This window comes from Rhinolophus ferrumequinum, chromosome X (assembly GCF_004115265.2).
Source record: "Rhinolophus ferrumequinum isolate MPI-CBG mRhiFer1 chromosome X, mRhiFer1_v1.p, whole genome shotgun sequence".
In the NCBI taxonomy this organism is placed as follows: Eukaryota; Metazoa; Chordata; class Mammalia; order Chiroptera; family Rhinolophidae; genus Rhinolophus; species Rhinolophus ferrumequinum.
Genome location: NC_046284.1, coordinates 16427353 through 16440167, shown reverse-complemented (window position 1 = coordinate 16440167; position 12815 = coordinate 16427353). Strand labels below are relative to the sequence as shown.

Below are 12815 nucleotides of genomic sequence, written 5' to 3'. Positions count from 1 at the left end.
GGTTAGTGAGGGTACCATAACAGTAAGATTCCAGTCCCATACCTCAAAAAACTTCCACAATGCTAGGTATATATTAGGAACTAAAGACATTTATTGACGCAACCTGAATTTTATGACTACTTACATTATTAATTCCAAACATGGACTCAATAAATCCATTAATATGTCTTCTGATTTGGTTTCACTTGATTTGATTTTGATTACATTGCCTTCATTAGTATCTTTGATAAGTAACATGTCTATATTTGCACAAGAATATTTTAATACATTTCAAAACAGGGATATATTTTATTGATACTTTTCATCAAGGTCTAAGGTCTAACCTAAATTAACAAATGATTATAACTTTTAAAATAGATTTCATTTATAGAATTCCATGAAACTACTCGCTTGCTATGGCTATTATCCTCGGGTTGAATCACTGGCTATAATAAAACACAGCACGCACCCACTTCTGCTCCAAAATACAATTGGTTCTTAGTTATATACATACAAATTATCTACTTACTCCCTCCTACTGTCTCCTAGCAGCTGTCACTCAGCCAATCCAAGAGTTGCTTCTCTGTCTACCACTGTGCAACTGTGTTCATAAGTAGAGACAAATACGTGTCTTTGAGAAGTAATGTCTGGGGGCCACTAGCAAAGACGACAGTCGTGGTACTCCCTAGGAAGCCTGCCCATCATATTGTAGCATCACCAGAAATGCTCTCCTCCATTAGAGCTGTTAGCTGAGAGGTTAATATATATTCAAGAGTTGAGTTTAACTCTACAGGATAGTACTAACAAAGGTACGGGTCTAAATTTGATCCCCCACCATTCAGGTCAGTGTAAAACCAAAAAGGACAACCACTATTAAAAGCCCATGAATAGCCCGAACAGCACTTCCTAAAATTTGTCATTGTTCCCATTCAAAGTATAGACAATTTAGTTCATACTCATTACTATTGGGGCAAAGTACGTCAAATGACCAATCACGAGATGGAGACCTGAAGACCATCAGAGATAAATAACCTAATAGAAAACGGTCCAGCAAGATCCACTGCTGGGCTGTGAAGCATAAACATATAGTGCAAAATTATAAAGCTATGATAAAACTTAAACATAGATGATCTAGGAGCCCTCATATCCACAGAAGAGGAAACTGAAGACACAGGGTACAGAGCTGACCTTGAATTCCGTATTTCTGGACTCACAGTCACTGAATAATCGTAGACAAGCCACTTGCCCTCTGTCGGTTTCCTCAGCTGGACAAGTAAAGTAAAGAGACTGTACAATTAAATAAATGGTCTCAAAGATCGCTTACCAGTTTTAGGATTTGCTGAGCCTCACAGACCAGGTGGCAGTGCAAGCCTTTCATTTTATAGATGGGAAGGCGAGCAAACTATTTTATGCTAAGTTCTTCCATTCCTGGTCTATACACACTTTGGATTTGCTCACTCGTCTTCATGTGACCCTAGTACATAAGTATAATGTGTTATCTTGTTAATTTTTACGTGTTATCTTGACTGGGCCACATAGTGCCCAAATATTTGGTCAAACATTTGGGGTGTGTCTGTGAAGGTGTATCTGGATGCGATTAACATTTGAATGGGTAAACAGAGTAAATCAGAGCATGCAGAGTGCCCTGCATAATGTCAGTAGACTTCAGGCGATCAGTTGAAGGCCTAAAGAGAACGAGAAAGACTGTCCTTCCTCTGAGTACGGGGAAATTCCTCCTGCCTTTGAGCGGCGACAGCAGTTTAACCTGCCTTCCGACTTAAACTGAAATACGGGTTCCTGCCGGGTAGAGAGCCTGCTGGCCCTCAGCCTGGCAGTTACTTACACACACCGTCAGCCCACCTGGTTCGAAGGCCTTCCTTCCCAGTCTGACTGCAACCACACCATTGGCTCTCCTGGGTCGCCAGCTTGCTGACTGCAGGTCTGGGGACTTGTCAGCTTCCATAATCGTGTGAGCCAATTCCTTGTAATACATTTCTTTACACATATACATAGGTATATGTGTATATATATATATATATATATATGAAGAAATGTACATATTTATGTGGACACTTAAATACTATTAAGCATATTAAATATATAGGTATTTACATATATACATATACACATATAACACACACACCCTATTGGTTCTGTTTCTCTGGAGAACCCTAATATAATACGCAAAAAGGTATAATGAACTAATGCTTGTAAAACACTTAAAACAGTGGTGCCAGGAACTTACCACTCTGGTGTTGTTATTATAATGGTACGAAGGCACAAACAACTTACAGCTAAAACAATTCCATAAACCTGCATGCAATATGTTCATGCAGCCATGAATCAGTAATCCAAGGTACTAATTGGAATAATTAGTTCTGCACACAGACAGCCTAACAGAACACAAATGCCTACACTGAAGGTAAAAAAAAAAAAAAAAGATGAAAAAAGACATCCCATTTCAAATTTTGATCCATATAATGACAGATTATTTCCATCCTCGTGTATTAAGGGCTTAAATGACAAACCCCTATCATTTCTGAGTATCTGGTAACCAGCAAAACTGCAAAAACTCACAAAAATAATAACAATAAAAGTACTTGCACCTCAATACAACTGTTTTATAAATTTAAAAAAAAAACGGTTATAAAATGTGTAGGAAAAGAGTTATCAGAAATCCAAAATAAAAAATATTAGTCAGTAAATATTTTATGTTATTTATAGTGAAGCGAGTACTTTTAAAGTATAATAGAAAATTCTCAAGAAAGTCAATGATATAAATAAATATGTATGCAACAATTGTGATGCTCATAAATATAGTTACTTATTAATTACATCAGAGAATATTAAATACCTAAAAACATGAGAAATAGATATGATGTTGTATATATATTACAAAATACAGCATGCGAGCCCAGAATAAATGGCTTCATTTCTAAAGTATGAGCAAAGATAATTTTTTTAACTGAACACAACAGTGACGTCTAAAGACTGAACAATTTGATCTCTTCGTCCAGCTCTAAAAGTCTATGATTATAAATGAGAAATAAGATTAGAAATACAGGTTAGGAATCATATTTCATTTATGCAGCAAGTATTTATTGAGCATATACTATATGTCCGGTACTGAGGCATTAGTAACACAGCGGTAAGCAAAAATGGTCACAGTTCCTATCTTCATGGAACTTATGATACAGAGGGAAGCTTGATACTAAATAAGTTAGCAAACAAATATAACACGCAAATGTAAAGCCAATTGTGATAAGAGTGCACAGGTTTATACCGTGTTTCCCCGAAAATAAGACCTAGACGGACCATCAGCTCTAATGCATCTTCTGGAGCAAAAATTAATATAAGACCCAGTCTAATATAATATAGTATCGGGTATAATATAATATAATGTAACATAATACCGGGTCTTATATAAGACTGGGTCTTATATATTAATTTTTGCTCCAAAAGACGCATTAGAGCTGATGGTCCGGCTAGGTCTTATTTTCGGGGAAACACGGAAGCATCAAGTACGGCATGAGAGGTCAAAGGAAGCTGTGATTCATACAAATGTTTTCAGAAAAGAAGCCAAAGTAAACTGTGAACTGTGAACTATTGCTACGTATAGACCCCTTAGTCCATATTACTGCAAACTACATTGTGAAGCTTAAAGAACATCCCCACTGCTTAGACAACAGGTGTAGCTTACATAATCTGCTCTACCCAGCTGTTATTTATCTGTGCCAGTTCCCTCCTGGTTTCTGCTCCCTGTCGATCTGTAGGATTACTGCACCTGCCAGTATGATTTCCTGATTTATCCTTGCCCAAATCAGAAAACAATTATTCATTTCCCCTTTCGATAACAGTAAGAAAAGGCTGACAATCAAGAATCACCACAGCGATATCGCCGGGGTTATCCATGACTATAAAACTAAAAAAACAATAATCCGGGAATAAAACAATATTTATAAATATTGCCGTAAAATGCATTTCTTAGTCCAAGAATTTTTTTTCTTTTGGCAGTTTTTCCTACATAGTCATCCTTGACTAAATACTCTTCAGTATCCCTGCTCTTTGGAATTGTTACCCAAAAGATTTTTCAATCTTTTGAGGCATTAGTAACACAGCAATAAGCAAAAATGGTCACAGTTCCTATCTTCTACTAAATAAGTTAGCAAACAAATATAATACGCAAATGTAAATGCCCATGAGCTGACAGCTAGCCCTGTATAGAACAGGATGAAGTAATGATACAAATGAGTGTTGAGACTATGGGTGAATGGATGGAACAAAGAGGGGTGGGGGCAAGAACAAAAATCTGCAAGTTAGAAAACAATGAAAATCCACGAACTTGGTGATGCTCCAGAGAGGAAACCAGCAAGTGTTGACGCTAAACTGGCAGAAACATCAATACTTCCTGGCTCCCCCACTGGCTGCATCAGTGTACCACCGCGGGCTGCTCTTCGGCTGCAAGTGACAAACAGTGAATGCATTCAACAATGGGAAAAGGAATGACCCATAATCCAGAAGCATGGCTGTGTGTAGCAATGAAACGTAGGTGGTGATTGCTGAAGTCTCAAGATCGTCTCAGCTCTGCTGATCCGCTTAACGACCAGAGGCAAGTCATTTCCCCTCATTGAAAAATATCAGTGTTTCCTAACCTTAGTGTGTAGGAGAGAGTTAATACAGCAGGCCTGAGACTGCTACTCTTAAAAATCCCTGCATGCAAGGTTGGTACCCAGCTGGTGTCTGGGGACTTGGATTTTGGGAAGTTCCCACCTCCCTAACTGGTAAGAGTGGCTCGCCTACACTGTGCAAACAATATGATTTATGCTAAATACGTTTTCCTTCTTGGAGTCTAGAATTTTGGCACATACCAGGCATAGGGTATCTACGTACTCAGCTCCCAATAAAAACTGAGTCTCTGATGAGCTTCCTTGGTAGACAGCATGTCAGGAAGAATTAAGCACAACCTGTGTGACTCCGGTGGGACAGGACTGTTGGAAGATGTGCCTGGTTTCCTCCCAACTTGGCCCCATGTGCCTTTTCGCTTTGCTGACTTTGCTTTCTATCCTTGTGCTGTAATAAATCATAGCTGTGAGTGCAACTACACGCAGAGCCCTCTGAGTTCTGCCAGTAAACCATCAAACCTGGGAGTGGCTGGGGACCTCTGACACAACTGGTCGTGTTGAACAGTCTACCAAACATCATTCCCACTTGTGAAGTAGGTACTACTATGTTCATTCTGTTGATAAAGAAAGTAAAGTGCAGAGAGGCGAACCGTGTACACAGAAAATAAATACTGTAGTGTTTACTATATATGGGCGTTCTCAATTTTTAGTGAGCCGAGGAACCATCTGGAGTGCTTGCTCAAAATGCAGTTTCCTGGGACCTTTATCACCTAAGACTTGGCTTAAGTAGGTTTGAGGCCCAGGAACCTGTATTTATTACTACAAGCGTCCCAGATGATTTTTATGCAAGTAGTCCAAGGACCTCATTTTGAGAAACACTTTGATGTATACGAATTACTATGCCCCGTTTTCCCAAGCTGGGCAGTTAATGGCAGAACTAGGATTTGCACTAACCCTTCTAACAACGTTGAGGCTCTTTTCAAAACAAAACTGCTTCCAAATATCTCAAACTCTTCAGTTCCTCTGGTTTGCTCTGCCTTCTCACTACAGGTCCACCCAGCTGATGGCGATTGGATGCAAACAGAGGGAAGCATACCTTACACTCCCAGCACTCAGTACTGTGTGGTATCCTGAGTCCAAATAATGAACACTTACCACAGAAAGTCAAAAGACATGCAGCTCTTGGAGAGTTAACACTGCCGCTTTGGTTTTCAAAAAGATTTGATGTGCCGGTGGCAACAGAAAATATAAACTTATGCCCAGATTTAATAAAAAGAATACGAACTTGCTTACAATTTTAGAAGCTGAGGACAGTATGTTAATTACAGTTTTCTAGGAGTGGCCAAGAAAGGGGAGGGTGCTAATGATAATCTTTCTGGCTAATTGAGAAAGCAGCCTTAACTAAATGCTCAACTTTTTCTGATTCCTTTTTAAGTGGACATGAAAAGACTATTTTTTTCTCATTTAGAATAAGCATAGTATAGTACTCTGCCCACTGAAAGGAAGTTATTTTCAGTGCTATGCACTGAATAGTAGCCCAGTCTGAAATGCACTAACTTCTTGGTAGCTACTTACTCAACTGATCACTTTTCACCTGTTATTACTGACTCAGAGTATGTTATCAATTCAGTTCAAAACAATTTAGCAAGGGCCGGCCCCAGTGGCTCAGGCAGTTGGAGCTCCGTGCTCCTAACTCCGAAGGCTGCCGGTTCGATTCCCACATGGGCCAGTGGGCTCTCAACCACAAAGTTGCCAGTTCAACTCCTCGAGTCCCACAAGGGGTGGTGGTCTGCGCCCCCTGCAACTAAGATTGAACACAGCACCTTGAGCTGAGCTGCCGCTGAGCTCCCGGATGGCTCAGTTGGTTGGAGCACGTCCTCTCAACCACAAGGTTGCTGGTTCGACTCCTGCAACGGATGGTGGGCAGCGCCCCCTGCAATTAGCAAGGCACCTGGAGCTGAGCTGCGCCCTCACAACTAAGACTGAAAGGACAACAACTTGACTTGGGAAAAAAGTCCTGGAAGTACACACTGTTCCCCAATAAAATCCTGTTAAAAACAAACAAAAAAAACAGAAACAATTTAGCAAGTATTTATTTAGCATCTACTGTTTCCTTGATGCTATGCTAGATGCAAGATCATTCTCAAGAAAACTCTTCTCATTTTTACCAAGACCTAGGTAAAGAGGAAGAGACTAGAGCCCATAATATTTTAAGACAATACATAATGGAGAGCCTAAAAAAATAATATCTGTTTAAATAGGGTAAGCTTCACCAATCTTCTCATATTCTATTAAATAAACGAGGGGCAAAAAAAGTCGACGACAATCTGTATTTTACAAATACAGATTAACCTTCCAATTCTGGAAACCCATGGTTCAACATTATCTATAAACCATGGAAAGTCAGCCGAGCCAGCAATCCCTCCATACACCGTGGTAACTGAGGGGCTGTCTGCCAACATGCTGGCATCGGGCATCCCGCGCCCTTATCTGCAGTGCTGAGCACTCATTCATCATTAAACTGCAGTAGTGTTAACATATGCTGTATCCGTGCTAATGTTTGTGTTATAATCACTGCTGATCTACCTTTATACCAGGCCAAGAAGTTAAGTGTTAAGTGAAAGGACAAAAACTTGAAAACAGCACCTGGTTCACATATGGAAGCCCAGAACCTTCCTCCACCAAACCAGAAAATTCCCCCCAATCTCAAGGATTCCAGATGCAAAACATTAATCCACACAAAGCACTACAGATTTACAGGAAACTCTTCTACCTTGATGAAAAATACAGTATTTTTGTGTCCCAGGCTTTCACCCTCTTTGGGAGAACTAATAAACCATGTTGGACAGTCAGCCTTGATGATTTTTTCCATCACCCAACAAACCAGTACTTGAATTCACTCACTGGCTGGTTCTTTACGTATCATCCAGTCACAGGGAGGAGGTTAGTTATGGTTCTCCGGGGGGCCGACTGATGGTCAACTGGCAGGTCGGGTGAGGAAACAAGCTCATTTGGACAGTTGTATCAGTATGAAAATGGCCAGCTTCACCTGCCTGAATGTCACCTCTGCCAAAAGTTCATTAAGAGCACTGGAAAGCACCTAATTTGTGGGCACTCAATATTATCCACTAAAGGGCTGAATTATGAGCAATAATCATAAACAGAAGAAGTAAACAGTAAACCCTTATAGAAGGTATTTAGAATACATTCGGAGTTTCATGTTGCTTAATCAGTAAAAGGTAGATCGGGGGGAAAAGTTGTTTCCCGGTTATTTAATGAGTAAACAATTTAATAATAAATATTTATTTCAAGTAATAGTGATTCATTCCTAAATAGGTTTCCCATCCTACACAGGATTCAGCATGAAGTAATTTAGTAAGTCAAAAAGGGGGAAGCTCTTGTTGTTTAGACTCTCATGAAACCCATGTGAAAATGCTACTGCAATCACAGTTTTTTTGTTTGTTTGTTTTTTGTTTTTTAAGGAGGGTGCAGCTCACAGTGCCCCACGCAGGGATTGAACCAGCAACCCTGGTGTTACTAGCACCACACTCTAACCAACTGAGCTAACTGACCACCTTTAAACATACAATTTAATGGAAATAATTTGGATAGACATAGCTACTATTGTTTATTTATTTATTTTTATTCCTTATATTTATGGAGACTGGAGATACTGGCTGAGAATAGGCAGTGCTTTTATTATACTCAGAGGCATCCAACTCTTAAATCTTTTAAGACACCACTTACGTGCCTAAATCCTAAAATCCTACACCAAATCCACCAATTGCTTTCTACCTCAAAACTGTCAAAAGGGAAGTCATAATTCATCAGAAAGGAAAGACGGCAATTAGTAATGGCAAAGATGTCAAGGCCATGTCTTTTAAAAAATACAACGAATCACTATTTCTTTAGTTTGAAATTGGAGATCCTGGGGAAATCAGTGGCCTTCTTTAAACGATTCAGCAAACACTACTAAACCATAGATGACGCTACTTCCAAGAGATACTTACTTCCCATGTCAGGTTTAAAGTGTAAATCCCTGTCCTAACACGTAGTATCTACTTTGCAGTGCCCAACAACTACAAACACCACCACTGTAATTTATTTAACATTCGAAGTCAACTTCAGACTTTAGGTATACAAAAAACACTTAATTTTAGCAAGAATTCACAACCCCATCTCTGAAATGTAAAAGCAATCACAAAACAGCACACAACTTGAACTACATCTACACTGCTGTGCAAGTCTCAAAGTCCAACCAAAAGCTTTACCGGTAACCTTATAGTGATTTAAAGGGGAGTGCCCCCCAAATAATCTCCACCAGGCAAAAGATGAGGACATGTGGCTTACTGATCTAAGGGAGATCAAATCTGGCCCCCCAAAATTTTGAAGTCATTCTTTAGCAATGAATATTCCATAGCACGCTTCACATTCAATTCAATGGTTTGCAGAGTAATTCCTTGCCCTAGGCCTAGGGCTCAGATACAACTCCTGAGAACCCTCCGGTTTACTGCACTGGTACAAATTCTCGAGACTTACCATAGTCATGGTTGTGCGGGAATATGTGAGCAGTCGGGTGTTCCAGCTGAAACAATGAGGTCAAAGCTCATTTCAGCGTGAGCTTAAGGGATTCTCTGCAGAGATCTTGGTCAGGATGCAAAGAACTGGCCTCAAACCTGCAGGCTGGCACCTCAAGAACTGCTGCAAATTCTACTGCATGCCCTGGCGTCCTGGGCCAGCAGTACTTAATTACTAGACTCTGATACAATGCAGATCACTCTTAGCAAAAGAAAAGCAAAGGAGGCTCTTAGGCCAATACTTGGATTGTTCGGTTTCAAATCCTTGGGAAAAAAAAAAAAACCCGACGATGTCAACATCTTAATTTTAAGCTAATGAATTTATTATGAACCAGAGTCCAGTTGTTTTCCACTATAAGAAAGCCATGTGAAAAGCCTACCATTTCCCCAAATATTACAATAAGATCTCTTTGTCACCTTTCCCTTTTTGTCACCCCCAAACAACACTCCAAGATCACAAGAATCTATGTGAAACAGAACTACGAAGTACAATGCTCTTTTACCTTCTCTGGTTAAATGTGAGAAACCAATTTTAGTCACTTGCTTTAGCAAAGCATCCAGTTCCTACAGATTTCAAGACCCTTGACATGTATGATCTAGTGCTCTGTGCCACAGGTAACCTGCTCCAATTTCATAAGACATGTTTCTGGGTGAGGTGAACGTTTAGAAAAACATTAACGCAGCACTCTTGTGATAATATCCTAAAGAGGGATGTACAATTCTTTCTTTTAGCCAGGGTACATTTGTGAAAGTTTCCAATGCAGAAAAAACGAGAGCAAAACCATCCAACGCATGCAAAACGTCAGCAATGCTTTGATAAGGAATAATCGGATGAAAAGACCCAAATCGACAAGTTCTCCAACCCATATTGTGAAGGGTTGGGGGAGCGCACAGCACTCAACCATTTTCCCTAACGACAGAAAAATCTAAACTTACAGATGAACCCTTTCTTTCACATCACTGGAAGCAATAAAATCCTATTCCCGCCACCTCATCTTGCAATTAAGGAAGTTACGACAAATAGCAGCGTAGAAGTCATGGTCCCTGTTTTGCTCTATTATTAACGTACCCTCTTACGAGTAAAACAGGTTACTCAAAAAAGTCAGTATGCAGCAATCGCTTTTCCCTACGCTCAACTCGCACGGAAAAGACATTCCGTGTTCTGGGGACTTGGGAGGGGGGAAACGTGGACGGAGGAGTCCAGCCGCAGCCTGCCTTCCCCCAGGGGTTCAATGTCTGGGGCATTCAGGGCGCGGCGAGGCTCCAGACGCGGCTCTTGGCAGCGGCTGTGCCGCCTGCAGGCGTCTCCACGTCCATGCAACCCACCGACAATCGCCCTCGCTTTTATGTCTCAGCCCCTAAAGGTGAGCACAGGCTGGGGTCTCCAAAGTTTGCCCAGTGTCCGAACAGCAGCCGCCCGGCCGAGTCCCGGGCAAAGCTGAGTCCTGCCCTCGCCTCCGGCCCCCTCAGCCCCCAGGTCTTTTTTTGGGCCACGGATACGGGTCTACGTTTACCTCCCTGTGCTCGCAGCAGAGGAGACAAAAGAAAGCCACCTTCCTGATAATAAAACGCCATCTTCGACTAATTGACAAACCGAGGGGCCCCTAGGTCGGTCTCCCACCATCCAGCCTGAGACGGCTCCCCGTCTCAAGCGGAGTTGGGAATGGCCCCGGAAAGCTCCGCTTACATTGTCAGGAGTGTGTGCGTCTGGCTGTGGGGGGGGGGGGAGGACTCTCGAGAGCCCTACCTGCCTCCCTACCCTGGCCGCCGGGACAGCGGCGTTTCCGGGAGAATTCAAAGGGGGTACAGTGGTGGTGTCTCCCACAGATGCACTTATCTGCTCAGGAAACGTTTCTGAGGGACCCGGCGGAGGGGCTGAAGAGCCGGAGAACCGGCCCGCGTGGGGCCGCAGGGAGTGTACTTACAAAGCGATGAAAGCTCCGGCGGAACATCACGTCCAAGGCTGGGGGCGCCAAGCTGGGATCTGGCGGTCTGTCTGAGAAGGTGCCGTCCACACAACACACTGCGGCGTGCTCCCCGGCCACCCGCCGGCCGCCGCCGCCGCCCTCCTCGGCTCTGCACGTCCCCCCGCCCCCCCGCTGCGCGCGCCCTCGCCGCCCCCACCCCCCGCCGCCTCACTCACCGCCCACCCCCGCCCCGGGGGCATCAACCTTGTGGCTCCCCCTAATCTGGCGCCACACCCGCCGCCCCGCTGATCCCACAGCAGCCCGCGGAAAAGGCGAGCCCGGCGCGCAGGGGAGGGAAGGCGGAGGAGCGTTAGGCTTCTCCGGAGGGGAGGAGACGGTCCTATCTCGCCCCCGGCGCCGGGCTCGGCCCCCGCGGTCTCCACTCTGCCCCCTGGCTGTGCCACCGCCCGCCCTCTCCCCCAGGCAGCCCGCGTGCTTCCGCCCCACTCCGGGCACGGGAGGACTCTCGCAGGCACCCCGCGCCTCACCTCGCCTCAGCCGGGGACTACCTCCCCGGCTCGGTCGGGAGTCCCAGCCTCCCCTGCCCCGGCCCTAACTCCTCTGCGGCGCCGCTTCGGTCACAATCCCTCCTCAGTCCGCCGCGGCCGTGCCGCCCCGCGCTTTCGTCCCGCACCCGGGCTGGGGAGCCACGGTGCCGCCCACCGGCCAGCCCCAAGCCCACGAGGCAGCCAGGCTGTGGGCGAAGAGTGAGAACGGCAGGACACGGTGGAGACACCAGCGCGGGCGGGGCAAGGGAACTAGTTATGAAAGCCGCCCCCTCCTCATCTGGAAAGGCGGGGGTCTCCCGACTGCCCTCGCCTCGCTCCTTTCCCACCTACGCGTCTGTCCCTCCTCTGGTTCTTTTTCTCGTCCTGCCTCTCACCTAAGCCGCCTTACTTCCACTTTCTCTCTGAGGTTGTAAAGTCAGGCTTTGTGTTGTTGCTGCTGCGCAGCGGGGCGGTATTTCCCTGCCACCCCCCGCCTCAACCCCCGCCCCTCGCCCCTCCCCCGCACTTCGCCCAGGGCATCCTGGGAGTTGTAGTCGTGCCCCTATTCCGCCCCGTACCGCGGGCCGGGAGCTCCCCCATTCGCTCGTACTGGGTTTGGTTGAAGGAGGAAGCGGCTGAGCCCGCAGGGCCGAGCCGTAGTTCTCAGAACCGGCTGGATGTGGAAGCCGGGAGCACTCTGTAGATTCCCCGCGGTGGGAAATGTCATAGGGATGAATGAGGCAAAGCCCAGAATGCTGGGAGCCTTCCCAAGGGCGCGAAAACTGTGAAACCCTCTACATGTTTGGGCTCTTAGTTTATAACTGGAATTCACGAATCTTTAAAAGCGAAACACGAAAGCTGAGTCTAGAATTGCCACGAGACTGGGCATCCCAACCCCACCTCACTCAGTTTGCACCGCCCTTTATGGCTTGCCCCAAAGCTGTTGAACTTTTCAGATTCCTCTATAAAACGTAAAGAGCCAAGTAATGGGAGTTCAGAAACTACCCGAGCCTTGTGCTCGGCCATGTTCTCCTGCCAGTTTCGAGTCGCTACATCACGGGCCTCATCCCCTCAAGTCGTGAAGGGCCTTTACTGCTGCCCATAGGCTCTTCTCCTTTTCGTCTCGGGTTCAGGTTCACTTCAACAAACCTTTACTGGACATTTTCTTTGTACCAGGCCCTG

The 12815-nt window shown here is 44.6% G+C and overlaps 1 protein-coding gene across 6 annotated transcripts in view; it reads right to left on the bottom strand.

The window, feature by feature from the left end:
* Positions 1-12083, bottom strand: part of ATP11C (ATPase phospholipid transporting 11C) — a 159330-nt gene extending 147247 nt beyond the window's left edge. For 4 of the 6 annotated variants that reach the window (XM_033109360.1, XM_033109334.1, XM_033109368.1 and 1 more), the window contains exon 1: positions 11104-11277. In XM_033109360.1, coding sequence (XP_032965251.1) covers positions 11104-11130 — 27 coding nt within the window. In that variant the 5' untranslated portion in view covers positions 11131-11277. Of the gene's footprint in view, positions 1-11103; positions 11278-11633; positions 11773-12028 lie in introns of those variants that run through there. The other 2 variants (XM_033109351.1, XM_033109342.1) reach the window with 2 other exon arrangements.
* Between the last annotated feature and the right edge of the window lie 732 nt (positions 12084-12815).